Raw genomic sequence first — 13779 nt, 5'->3', positions numbered from 1 at the left:
AATCTAGAAAATTATTTTGGTTTTGTAAAAAAAAAATTATATAAATTATACTTAGACATTTTATTTCGATTTTGTTTGGAAAAAAGAATATAGTGGTCAAATGTAGGATCCAAAACTTATAATTTTTGTCCCATATCGATGGAGTTGACTTGTTAACTGCCTTTGTATGTAAAACAAAGAGTTGAAATGTATGTATTTAAGTTTCTCTTTTGGATTCTTCTTTTTTTTTTTTAAAAAAAAAAAGAACTTTTGTTATAAGAAATATGAAAAGATGCCTAAAATTGAGAATGGCAAGTGAAAATACTCAAAAAAAAAAAATAAAATTATGCACTGAATTCAATTTGATTTGTCACTCTACAAAATTGTAGATTAGATCCAAATAATATGATCACTAATTACCTATGCTAACAATCAAATGTATGAGTGTATCTAAATTGGTTACTTTGTATATTTGATTTTTCTTAATATTCAATTCTACCGAAATTCATTGGCTATCATGCATCTTAAAAAGAAAAATTAGAAGTTAATGAAATACATTAATGCTTATTAATTTAGAGCTTAGCAGTCATTAGAAAGTTTGATTCTTACTCATTTATTTTGTGACCGCGTAAAATGTTTTTGAAGAATACGTAAATTGTTTAAAATCGGAGGATAAATACGTTTACCATAAATTATTCAACGCATTGAATTGAACTACTCAATTATTTTCTTGGATTCCTTTGCTACTCAATTACTTTACTAAATTATTTTCCAAAACCTTTTCCTGACCCTATAAAAGCGAACAGTGGGAAAAGAGAAAAAAAAAAAGAAGAAATTGTGAGAGGATTCATAATCCCATTCCCCTGCTCCTTCGACCTCACTTTCATAGTTTCCCAACAATAGCCCAATCCCGTGCCTTTGCCCATTTGGGCTTTTGGGGTCCTCCCCATTCTCCCTCTCTCTCTCTCGCTCTCTCGATTCTCTCTCTCTCGATTCTCTTTCTCTTTCTCTTTCTCTTCCTTTATTTATTCCTTTCGCTTTCGATCATCATCGCAATTCACCACCCCGGGAAAAGTGGGAACAAAGCGAAAAACCGAGAGGAAGCGAGGGAGCTTTTGTTTTGCGTGCAAGGTCTCTAAAAGTGGGAGCTGCGTTTTCGCTGCTGTTGGAGAGAGACCTCAATTGGTGGCGGTTCCTTTTAATTTTTGGGTTTGTGGTGTACGAAATCGTCGAAAGGTGCGATCTTGAAGCGTATTTCGCGATCTTTCCAGAGCCCACCGAGGCGTTTTACGTGGAAGAGAAAAGGTTGGTCTTTTTTTTTCTTTTTTTTTTTTTTTGTGGTGGGTTTTGAATCAGTTTGTTTTGTTCCTTTCGTTTGATTTATAAGCCCAAAGTTCATATTTTGTTGTTTTCGAATTGGTTAGTTTCAATTGTCGTGCCCTGTTTGGACGTGAAAAAAGTAAAAATAAAAAAAGGGAACCTTTTTTGTTGATGTAGAAGAGGTTAAAAATCGTGGTATTTTAATATGAAACAGTATTTGTTTAATATGTTCTGTTAATGAATAACCAGGTTTTGTTGATATGAATGAATAGTTTCAATTCCCCGTTATTAATAGTTTTTGCATAGGTTTTTCTTCTCTGTTTTCTGTTTGACTTGTATAATTAATTGAAAGATTAATGTAATTGATGCACTTCATATACTTCGGATAGTTCTTGTCATCATCATCTTGTGTTTTATTAGTAAATAGGTTCAATAAAATTTATTCTGTACTTAGTTGTGTTTTTTAATGGCATGAGGAGGAACAAATTTAGTTTATAATATATAGTATTAAGGTCATTGTCCCTAATTGGTATTTTTGCTTTTACATATTCATATAGCATGTATCATTTTTAGTAGATTTTACCTGCAAGGAAGATGGACATGAAAGTTGAATAGTTTTAAAATTAAGACTTCCTGTAGGCTTCAAATTTCTTTTGATGTTTTCCTTGAATTTGGTGGATTTCAATTACGGCAAATAGGATTCTGCGAATCATAAGATCAAATCCCCTTTCCTCATTTTTTCAGGAACTTGTTACATTAAATTGAAGTGTGCTGTTAAGAGATAAATTTGTACTTTACTTTTTCTTCCTGCAGCATATCTTTACACTGTCGGAAATTTGGAAAGTTTATCGGTGATGCGAAGTAGCATTAATTAGATCATCTTTTCTAACCTTTTGATTGATGAAGGATTGGTAAAGGATACATTAGATAGTATGTCACCTTCATCAAATAATTGATGTTTATAATGGAGTCTCTGCTGTTTGCTTGTGTCTATTCCATTCTCTGAATATCTTTATTATAGCTTCAGTATTTAGTTCTTTTTAGACTTCTTAAAGTAGGCTTACCTTTTTCATATATTTTATCTAGTCGCAGTAGATTGTATTAGAGATTATTATTATTATTATTATTTTCAATACAGACTCTTAAAATTTGTGTATAGTAAAGGTTTGGTAAAAGCAACTACAGGAAACTTACTTGATCTATTGCACTTGTTTCTAAAGTTCTTTTGCTACTTCTTCTGTTCACTATTAGAACAGGACTAGCCTTTTAATCACATGCCTTCTTGCTAATAGTATTGCAGCAGTGAGCGACACTATCCTTCTTCTCTTGTTTCAATGAGTGAAGAAGCAACAGAGAGGGGCATTATCTCACCAACTCCTATAAACTCGAGAGCGAAAGCAGATAATGGCAGCGCAAAGCCTATACCCCATTATCTCAAGCCTTCTTCTGGTTCTTGCCACGACTTCTGTAAATATGGACATAAACATGGGTTTGATACTAAGAAAAGGATACCTGTTCATTTCCAAAAGGGAAATAATACTATTAAGATTCCTGAGAGAGAAAAAGATCAGTTAATTATTACAAGCCATAAAGGGAGAAGAAAGAGAGAAGAGGTTAAGCCGAAGATATCTTCGTCAGAGGATGATCGTTCTATTAAGTCGATGCCATTGCCACCTGAAAAAGTATATCAGCTTTTTGATCCACCCATGAATTTAGCAGAAGCACCAGCAGAAGCTCCTTTGAGCACAGATCTTAGCTCTCACACAGCTGATTTAAAGGGTGCCTTTTCTCTTGGAAATACACCACCTGATATAGATGGAGGATCGTCTGAGGAGGCTGTGAGCATAAAATTAGTGATACCATCAACCATCCAGAAAAGTGATGCATTGGACAAAGATGCACGAGCTGATTCGGTGGGATCATCTGATGAAAATTTAAGCATAAAGTCGGCTGGAGAAGGATTATCCGAGGAGCATGTAAGCTTAGGGCCAATCACAGAATATGTTCAAGAAGCCATTGTATCGGCTGAGCTTAATGGAACAGCTGAAGCACTTGTCAAAAACAAAGGTAATCAAATGGAAGAAACACCCCGTAAGCAAGCAGCGGGACTTTCTATGGAAAAGAAATCAATGAAGGTTTCGAATTCGAGCGATTTGAAAAAGCCAGAACTGAGAAAACCAAAGGTTGTTGAGAAAATTGAGGGTTCTGATAAGGCTAAAACTACCAAGAAAAAGAATGGTGAAGAAGGGGAATTTGGCAGAAATAAAATTGCTCCATCTCCTCTTAAAAGAACACTAAAATCTTTCAAAGAAACAAGTAACAACGAGAAGACGAAGAAGAGCCCATCGTCTGTAAAGAGTATGATTGCATCTGTCAAATCAAGAGTTAACGAGAATCAATCTTTGTCATCACCTACTGCAACTGATTTATCTGTCAAACGTCGTAGCTTTCCAAAGCCAGAAACTTCAGTGGTGAAAACAAAACTTTCATCAATTTCTTTAGGAGGCCAAGCAAGCCGAAAGAGCCTGGCGAAGAAGACTACCGAGGGCGAAGATGAGCCAGACAATGGACAAAAGGATGTGAGGAAGCAGCTCAAGCCGTCTATTCCTGTAAAGGCTGCTCTCAAGTCGGTTTCAAGCATTAAGCTGAGAAAATACAATAAAGCTATTTCCATCTCCCCAACAAAGAACCAAAGGGAACTTGGAAGATTGGATTCTCGTGCTGATAATATCAAGGAGAAAACCTTACATGTCATTGACTGGAAATTAGAGAAGACAGATATTAAGATCATAAAAAAGAAATCTTTCAAAGACAATTTCTCCTCACCAGCGAGAAGTTCATTGTTGGCCTCATCATCAAAACCTGCACCATCGATTTCATCTCGTGGAAAAGAAGTGCATGGCTCCGTGTCAGCAATCACTGAAGTCTCGAATGATTTAAAAGGTGTAAACATCAGGAAATTGAGAAGAAGTGCAAGTGTTATCTCCGACGATAACTTGACTTCACCCCACAAGATGAAATTTCGCAGAGGCAAGGTGGTGAACATTCAGTCCGAGAACAATGGACCGAGAAGACTAAAATTCAGGAAGCCGAGAGTGGTCGGTGAAAATCAGAATACTAAAGGGGAAGTGGAGGGGAGAAACTTCATTAGGAGGAGAGAGTCTGCTGCTGTAGACTCGAGTACCTCAGAAGCACCAATTATTGTGTTGAGACATCAAGATGTGCTAGGAAAGAAAGATTCACAAGGCCTATTCAATCATGTCATAGAAGAAACGGCGAGTAAGCTTGTTGAAACTAGAAAGAGTAAGGTGAAGGCCTTGGTGGGTGCTTTTGAAACTGTGATCTTGCTGCAAGAAAGCAAATCAGTTCCGACAGCCGAAGTTCCGTGATTTTATTTCGTGACGTAAGTATTTAATAGATTGCGTACATTTTTTGCCCCTTGCGGATTACTCCATATAATCTTTAATTTCTTTCTTGAGGAGTTGAAAGGTTTGTATGTTTCCTGTATATGTGAGTGGCTTGTTGTCAGCCTTTCGATGCACTGCAGAGAGTGGCGGTATAAATCTTTTTCATTTTCTTCTTCTTTTTTTTTTTTTTGGTTTGATACTTAAATACCAATTTGATTTGATTCTTCTCATACATGTCAGATGTTGAATAATAAGCTGTGGGAGGTACTGCTATTTTGAGTGGCATCTATATAGAATTTTCCCTTGTGTCATTCTCAGAAGGTTGTAATTGGACTAAATATCTGAGGGTGTTATTTCCAAACCTTTTGTGTATGTGTATGTCGTTTTCTTTTATAATTTGTTATTTAAATCTATCTTGTAAATGATACTGGTGATTCTCAAAATTTGATGTTTGATTTACCAATCTGTTCCTGTTTATTTTCACTAGTTGTGATTATATGTATATCAGCAAGTAATTCTTTTCTTACAGTAGGCAAACTAGGTGCTCATGTGGCCCAGCTTCTGAAATAATTTTTCTAATAGAGAAAATAAAAATCAGGTGCATGGACACAAACTGTAGAAGCCTCGGTTTGGTGCTTTTGCCAATGACTTAGGCATAACAGCAATTTGCAAGGAAAAAGATTGCGAACCTGTTTCCAATCAAATTTCACCAAAATCAGAATCTTCAATTTGAAACCTTCTTGGCACCCGCTGAGCTTTTTGAGATTCAAAAAGCTCACCGCCACTTGCCAATCAAGCCAAAAAGATTAAAAAAGAAATGAATAAGCAACTGAAGCACCAACTATAGAAGAATCCACAAATTAAAGCACTCCCCTTTAAATTAAGCTTTCCTATTTCAATATTTCATTTATTAAAAGAGCAATGGGAAAAAAACAGTAAACTTTCCTTTCATTCTTACACGGTTAGCAACATTAGCTGGCAAGAAATGGAATAAGAATACCATCAACAGATGTTAGCAAGGAGATAAGAGTTAAAAAATTATTACCTGCACATTTCAATATCTAATAAATAGTAACAAATATCTTAAAGTACCCCATAAATACATGGGGGCCTACAACAATAATCATGTCCTCTTAATCAGAGGACAAATAGAGAACCGAGAAAAGGTTAAGTTTAATAAATTATCAAATAGCAAAAAGGGAAAAAAGAAAGGGTGTACAGCGGGATTATAAGCGCATCATGAGACAAAACTACGATCCTTGTTTTCGCGGTGGCGAAAAATGTAATCTGCTGCTCTGCCCATGGCTACTTCTCTAGCATCATTTACACCAATAGGCATTATATACCCCTCCAGGAAGACATCAAATAACTACCTTCATAATACCGACGAAACTTCAATCACTATGATACATAATTAAAAGAATTTCCTATGCCACTAGAAAAGCGAGTACTGCTGAAGTGATATGGGTTGTCGAGGCAACAGCCATCTTTGAGTGTAGTGCTCATCTCACCAATTTCTTCTTGATAATCTTGAAGAATATCCTATCGCGAGCATCCAATGATAGATTAATGCATTCCATTCCATCTCACTGCTTACTCTCCTCTAATTATTTTTCAAGTCTTATTTATCAGTTATCGAGGTTCTATAATATGACAATTCTTTATGAAGTCATTCGAGTAGTTCACATACTTCGTCCAAAATGGCTGGAGATGCTTATACCCAATTTCCAACCAAGGTTTGCATTGTCCATTGTAGTGTATCACGGCGGCTTTTTGTACACTGTTGACATTGGTTTTTTCCTGATAGCCCAAGCCTAACATGTGCCAAGATGGATTTATAGGATGAACATGGCCTTTGAAGGCTATAAGAGCTGGTGGTAATGTTCCAAGCTTCCATAGTGTGAGGTTCGACTTCAGATTCTGCAATGGAATGGAAGACAGGAAAGAACCAAAGACTATAAAAATAAGATCAGGCTCAGGTGCTCTGATTAGGGAAATTGAAAGTAAAACAGAGCAGTGATTTGGTAAAATGATATGACAAAAACGTAAAGTAACACACGTCAAAGTTTCAGTATAGATAACCTGAATGGTGAACAGGGTACAAGTGCTCTAAAAATCATATTGTTAAAAGCATTTCCATGACATTATAGCTAGTAATTTATCAACTAAATCAAAAGTTTCTTTTCAACAGAAGTTGTAAAACAATGAGCCACTGATTCTTGAAATTTAGCTTTCTTCACTAAATGTGAACTCGGATGACAAAAAATGAATGACAGGATTAATGGATATAAAACTATGTAGGTATTTCCAGAATCAAGCCTTACAGCAGTCCAAGCTTTGCATAGTTGAGCCGGGATAAACATGCTTCAACAAGCAAGTATATATAATGATAAACAATAAGCACGTAGATTTCTTTCCAAAAGTCAAATCTCATGAGGGACACATTTAAAGTGAAATTGCATGGCTACTCACTAAATTGTGAAGAATGGGAATGAATTAAAGTTTTACCTCCTTCACCCAGAAATGATATGTTTCTCTAATACTTGTCTTCCTCCATGCACTCAAGTCAAAGATGTTCATCCCATATGCCCATGCACACTCATTAGGGTCCAAATTATTTGCTATGAGGGGGTGAGAAAAGTTAAAGTATGTCCTGAAGCGCTTAGACATCACCCATCCATCTTCACCTTTGCAAGTCTCAACAGCTCCATTTACCTTCCCATGAAGATCTATATCCCACAGCGGAGACAAGTCCCGCTGGATAACAATATCATCGTCAAGAAATACCACCTTGTTGAGGTTTGGAAAGAGCTGTTCAAAAAGTATATAAAGCACCAGAATTAGTAAGTGAGCAAAATGACCCAAATTTCAAGAAACTAAGGGGAAATACTTCAGTTTAGGCCAGAGAGGAAATGTGATTTATGAGATTATTGAATCCTTTGCTTTATGCATTTCAATTTTGGCAGTATTCATCATATCTCAAGAGTGGAAAATTTTTGATTTATTATTTGAGATACTTATTGTTAACTGACATCACAAAAATTTATAATTATAAAAGGTGAGATCCCATTCTCTGGTTGCACATTTCACCAATTTTACTGACCAGTTGTCTAAAAACCAGTGCATGCCTACATGCGCAGCTGCATATGTGAGTGGAGTTCCTTTCACCACTCCCCATATACTGTATCTGCATAGGCCTAGGTGCAGCACAATAAAAGCGACAGCAAACCTGTAGCCACCCATTTTAGGTATTGTTATGGACAAATAACCTTATAAAGTTCGACATTGTCATCTTTGTAAATCTGCTTTGCTAATACATTATTTCTTAACTGTATTGTTAACCAGATTCAACATTTGGAATGGTGAAGTATGTTATACAAGATTCACTAATATAGATGAGATAACCTACAGAAAGAAATGATGCCCATATAACATGAGCTATTTTACCTCAGGCAGGTATATCCGCAGATGATTGAGCAGAGAAATGTATTTTGGGCTCCTGGCTTGCAGTTTCGAAGCGAAAACCCTAGGGTTATCTCCATCATTGGTCCCTGTGAGGTGATTTCCATGATAATGTATTCTAACACCGTGATGATTTTCCATAGCTTCAAGAACTGGTACATTCTCTCTTGTTAACCAGTCAAATTGGTGAACACCTTTCACCTCAATAATCGCAGGTGAAATAGGGTTCAAAGCGAACCATGAATGCATACCCGGATAAGTCTTCTTATCGGTGATCACATGGAAAATTATTTTCTCAGGCTTTAAAGCAGATCGGACAGCCGATGTGACCACAACTGAGGCAGCAAGAATGTTATCAGTGGCTAGAATAAAATGGTGGTAGGAGTTATCTGAAAGGAGAGGTAACATTTCCGGAGGTGGTAGTTGTTTCCTTGCATGAGCATTGGATGAATATTCATCGGTCAATCGCAAAGAGAGGCAGTAAATGCCTTTAGGAATTGCTGTCGCTGCAAAGTGCTTGTGCAACTGTTCTGCTAGTCTTGATCTTTTTACCTCCCTATCCATATTTTCCATCTGCATGTACACACATTTACTAAGAGAAAAGGGGGAAAAAACCAGAACTAATCGCCGAATCAGTTTTATAAAAAGAATCCATGTATAATTAATTTTTAATGTTGCTCTCAGCAAGGACAAAAACTTATTCCACCTAAATCAATTTAGTATGTTGGGAAAAAACTTTTTAAGTTCAATAAATGTTGCATCTCATAAAATTTATGTGCATTCAAGAATGAAAATAGGATATGCAGAAGCGCAAGCCATAAATAACCTAGTGAGAAGAACATACATTAAAAGTTGACTTTCGTACGCTAAAACTTTTGTAGAACAAAATTTAGAGCAATAAATGAAATTATTTTGGGAAAACTTAAAAAAGAACCCTTTATGGTATAGCCTGATTTCACTTTAGATCCTGTGGTTCAAAAAGTAACACTTTGTGCCCCTTTGGTTTCTGGTTTTTGTTAGAACCCTGCTGTTAAGAAGGATGGCAAAATGCTACGAATTTTAACCACATGGTGGATAAATAAAATACAACATGCAGCATTTCTAAAAGTCACCCTTATTGGCCAGAAAACTAGAAAGCATACCATTGCCTTCAACTTCAAAGCAAATGTCTTCACATCATACTGGTTATTCCTTATATCAGAGAGTAATTCATTGAAAGATTCTGGCACCTTAAAACCAACTGGAACTTCCTCAGAGTTTACTTGGTCAAGTATCTTGTATAAATCTCTCACAAGCCTCTGCATAAGTGCAATTACGCAATCTAGTGTAAGAACCAAAGTTATTCTTTCAACGATCATATTGTAAACTTGAATATAAAAGAATGGATAAGTACCATTGAATAGTCACCACCCCTGCCAAGAAATCTTGGACCAAGCCGCCTTCCTAAACAATCTGATACAAGCAGAAAGAATTAATGAAAAATGGATTTCACTGACCTACCAAACTGTATTGCACCAAAGCAAAGCTACTAAGTTGCCTATATATTTTGCAGTTAACAATTTATATTCGTATATAACCAACACACACAGTCAAAGAGTTTATGATACAAGAGAAGAGAAGACAATATAAAATCATTGCACTACAGCAAACACCTTGTAGTGGTCTCATACCAAAGAAGCAAAAGTGGAAGAGGAAACACAAAAATATATAGGAAGAGGATAGAATTGGGCTAGTGCTTCAGCAGATTTTAGTTAAGATACCTGATGTATGCCACTAAATTTGTCCTACAGCTTATGGAAACTAAAACAATAAGTGTTAAGGGAATTCCAAATCAGATCTAAACCTAAAATTAGATAGGATCTAGTCCCTTTCATTATTCCTAATATCTAGATTGAGACCACAATGAAACCAGCTGCAGAAACCAATTTTACTGGAAATATCATCAAATCGTCTTGCAAGTCACTCTGGCATCCAAAAGCAAATCCATCTCATAAAGTTACAGACACACTTTTTGGGATAAGAAGGAAGAGGAGAAGCTTAATAACGGCAACTAAAAGGATGCGATTTGAAAACTGGACAAAATGTACCAAAACATCTTGTACGAGAAGAAAAAAAAGGAAAGAAAGAGTGCAATTTGCCAGCTTAACAACTATATCAGAAAAGGAAAAATACCAATTAAAATGAAAAGAGTGCAACAACTGGAAATCCTAGTGAGCTGGCAAGAACAAAATCAGCCCAACTCTAAAAACAGCTGGAGACAACAACCGCAAGCACTTACGGATAGAAATAAAGATATCTTCAAGCACTAACAAGCAAGGAAACATTAACAAATCAGGAAACTCAGCTACCAAATTTATCAAAAGTACCGAAATTCGCATTATGACAAACCCTGCCGATCGAGATTGGATAACCACATGCCACTGTGCCAGAATCAAGGAGTCCGAACACATTTTGATCATCACAAGATGTAGTAAAAGATAAAATTAGTAACTTGATCTCAAAACCTGGAAATTCAGATCACATGACAACCAAAAGACAAATCACTAAGCACTTTGTGATCCAATATGATGCAGAATTAACAACACTTTTACTCAAACTCCCTAATTTACACCAGAGTTAAGTGAGATTTGATAAATGAGAGACGTAACAGGAGATAAAGTTGGTACCTTTCGCTCAAACCATATAAATTAAGATCGCATAATCCAAAGGCAAATCATCGAACACCTCGTGATCCAATTTAATGCAAAATCAACAACATGAACACGAATTTCCCACTTCACACGAAATCCACGCATTATAGCCTAAAGATTCAAGAGATTACAGAGGAATCGGAAATCAATGAGCTTACCGAGGGAGGAGCACTTGTTGACGCCCTCGAGGGTGACGACGGCGGTGAGGATGAAGACGAAGGGGAGGAGGAAGGCGAGGATGAGGATGGTGTGGAAGAGGGTTCGGTAGGAGATGTGGCGAGCCGCGGCCTTAAGCTTCATCAAGTCGAGAAGCCCATTGGTACTCGATATCGTGATGCTTCTCATGCTCGGCGAGAACCGGATCTGCATCCTCGAAGCCGACGCCGCCACGTCACGCCGCCGGCTCCCCGCGCCCCCGTCGCCCTCGTCCTCGTCGTCGTCGTCGTCGTCGTCGTGGAGGAGACGGAGATGCTCTCAACAGCAACGCGCCATGGGTGTGAACCTCGGAAGCGGCCACAACCCAACACCATGGAACACAGCGGAGGAGCTCGGGGAGATCGAGAGGCGGGGGTGGGAAAGGTGGGATTTTGCCGGGCCCTCGAGATCCGGCATTGGATTTCCGAGGTAAATTTCGTTCGGGAGATCTTCCCGAATTGAAGGGAGAAGAAGGATCTCCTTTACCACTCCAGCGACGAAGAAGGAAGCGAGAAAACAAAGCAAAATCCCCTTCCGATTCCTCTTCCTCGATGGTTTTCGCTTCTGTTGCGAGATCCGTATCGCTTTGAGCGAATTGGATCGCGTATTCGTGAGATCTCGTAACGCTTCTTGGGGCGGAGAAGGTGAAGAGAGAGAGAGAGAGAGAGAGAGAGAGAGAGAGAGATGGGAACGAGACTTTTATTTTATTTCATTTTAATTTGTTTCGGAGGAGAGAGAGGTGGAGTAAATCGAATAAACAAAAGATTTTGAGGATTTGACCTGATGATGATTGGGGCCACTTCATAGAGGCAGAGAAAAAAGGGTGATTAGTCGTATAAGCTATGCAACGGAATCTAATCTAAAAGGTACAAAGTAATTAGGGACGGTAAAAAAAGCACCGACGATTTCCAAGTATTTACTTTTATTCCATTTTACCTCTCCCCTGTTACACTACACTATTATTTAAAAAAAAAAAATTTAATTGCAAATATAAAACAACAAAATTTCAGCTTATCTAAAAATATAAAATAATTAAATTTAAATTTTAAAATCTAATATATTCTAAATTATTAAATTTTTTTATCACGTAAGCTAGAAACTGTCGGTAGCTCTCATTATTATTAATATAAAAAATTTGAAAAAAAATATTCTCATACTTTAAAGGATTATAAATATTTTCAAAAATGCATATAATATGGAAGCATTATAAATATTTTAAAGTGTGATATTGTTAGAAAATGCATATATGCAATAACCATACTTTAAAGGACGAAAGTGCAAAAATTCTAACCGTCCGGACAGGTAAACTAAACTACCGGCTCGTAAATTCTGCCCAAAGTTTCATTCCGATTCTTTAAATATTTAAATTTAATATTTAATAGTTTGAATTTCTAAAGACGTTTAACTTTTAGTGTTGAACTTTTATTTCTTTATTCTTTTTCTTTTATTTTAATTTATTAATTTGAATATACGAGATGTGGAGACACCGACAATTTTGTGATGCGCAATCGTACAAATGAACCAGCTGTGTGTATTAGGTTTCCCTCCATGGCTCCATGTCACAAAAAACTAAAAAAAGGTAATTCTAAAACGTTAGAGGACCGAAGTGGAATTCGACATTAAGTTTAGGGACTAATGGGTGAATTTGCCCTATCCGACTATCCGTTAATCCATGTCGCCGGAGTTCGAGGCTCCGCATCACGACCGCCCGTGAGCAGCAGCCGAATAAGCCTCCAACCGCCACAAAAATGCAACACCCCGCAACATCTAAAGCGATCCCACGCCCATCTCCAACACTCTCCCGTACGTTCCAAAGGCTCGCGCGAAGCTCCGGGAAGGGAGAATTGGTCTACGCGTTCATGCCCATGTGGTGAAGCTTGGTTTTTGGCGAAGCGGGTTGTGCAAGGAAGGTGTTTGATAATATGCCTCAACGAAATGAATCGTCTTGGACTGTTGTGGTATCTGGGTATGGTAAACTGGGGGAGGCGGGCGAAGCTCGGATGGTGTTCGACGGAGCTCTGAGAAAGGATAAGGGGATTTAGGGGTCAATGATTGCTGGGTATGTTGAAGGTTCCGTCGATCTTGGCACATGGCTCCATGAACTGGGTTGTTTTGCCGCTGAGCATTTCGGTTGGGGACTGCTCTTATAGACATGTATGTAAATAGTGGGGAATTTGAGCTTGGCTAGAAAGCTCTTCAGTGAAACGTCTCAAAGAGATACCATAAATTGGAATGTGATGATTTTGGCATTAGCCATGCACGGCGACGGGGACGGAGCACTAGAGCTGTTTAATCTCATGCGGAGAGAAGAGCTGAGGCCGGATTATGCCACATTCACTGCATTATTATCCGCTTGTAGCCATTCGGGTTTGGTGGAAGAATGCTCGGAGATATTATACAGAATGATGATATGATGATCCTAAAAGTGAGCATTATGGGTGTATTGTTAACTTTCTTAGTCAAACCAGGTGCTTGAAAGAAGCTACAAAGGTCGTCAAAGAGATGCCGCATTGAAGCAGCCCCTCGGAGAGGTGATCGCTTGGAGATCCATGTTGAGCGCTTCTTGGATTCATGGAGAGACAGGATTGGCTGAAGTTGCAGCTGACCATCTCTCTCTATTGGAGGTTCATGGCGGATCTTATATTCTGTTATCGAATACTTATGAGAATAACGCCCGGAGGTTGAGGAAGACTATGAGGGACAGAGGGTTTCCTGAAGGCGAGGTT

General features: G+C 37.7%; 2 protein-coding genes across 3 annotated transcripts; one reads left to right on the top strand and one right to left on the bottom strand.

The window, feature by feature from the left end:
• LOC109713063 lies at positions 799-5165 on the top strand. Of its 2 annotated transcripts, XR_002217037.1 has the most exons (3): positions 799-1284; positions 2592-4855; positions 4947-5165. XR_002217037.1 is itself a non-coding variant. In XM_020237017.1 (2 exons), exon 2 carries the CDS (start codon positions 2634-2636, stop codon positions 4686-4688), a length of 2055 nt encoding a protein of 684 aa, XP_020092606.1. In that variant the 5' UTR covers positions 799-1284; positions 2592-2633; the 3' UTR covers positions 4689-5165. The 2 variants fall into 2 exon arrangements, 1 of the variants encoding a protein (XP_020092606.1); XM_020237017.1 differs by having other exon boundaries at positions 2592-5165.
• On the bottom strand, positions 5731-11780 carry LOC109712860 (probable galacturonosyltransferase 13). Its single transcript, XM_020236645.1, has 6 exons — positions 11017-11780; positions 9562-9620; positions 9311-9466; positions 8154-8741; positions 7215-7517; positions 5731-6626 (listed from the first exon to the last, which is right to left on the bottom strand). The coding sequence occupies exons 1-6, from the start codon at positions 11225-11227 to the stop codon at positions 6339-6341; spliced, it is 1605 nt and encodes a 534-aa protein (XP_020092234.1). The 5' UTR covers positions 11228-11780; the 3' UTR covers positions 5731-6338.

Source organism: Ananas comosus, linkage group 7, assembly GCF_001540865.1.
Source record: "Ananas comosus cultivar F153 linkage group 7, ASM154086v1, whole genome shotgun sequence".
Lineage (NCBI taxonomy): Eukaryota > Viridiplantae > Streptophyta > Magnoliopsida > Poales > Bromeliaceae > Ananas > Ananas comosus.
This window is presented reverse-complemented; position numbering and strand designations above follow the sequence as displayed.

Coding starts and splice junctions, on each gene's coding strand:
- LOC109713063 (XM_020237017.1), top strand. CDS start 2,634: ATGAGTGAAGAAGCAACAGAGAGGGGCATTATCTCACCAACTCCTATA.
- LOC109712860 (XM_020236645.1), bottom strand. CDS start 11,227: ATGCAGATCCGGTTCTCGCCGAGCATGAGAAGCATCACGATATCGAGT. Junction 9,467..9,561: donor GGGGTGGTGACTATTCAATG/GTACTTATCCAT, acceptor GCACTTATGCAG/AGGCTTGTGAGAGATTTATA. Junction 7,518..8,153: donor TGCGGATATACCTGCCTGAG/GTAAAATAGCTC, acceptor CTTTTTGAACAG/CTCTTTCCAAACCTCAACAA.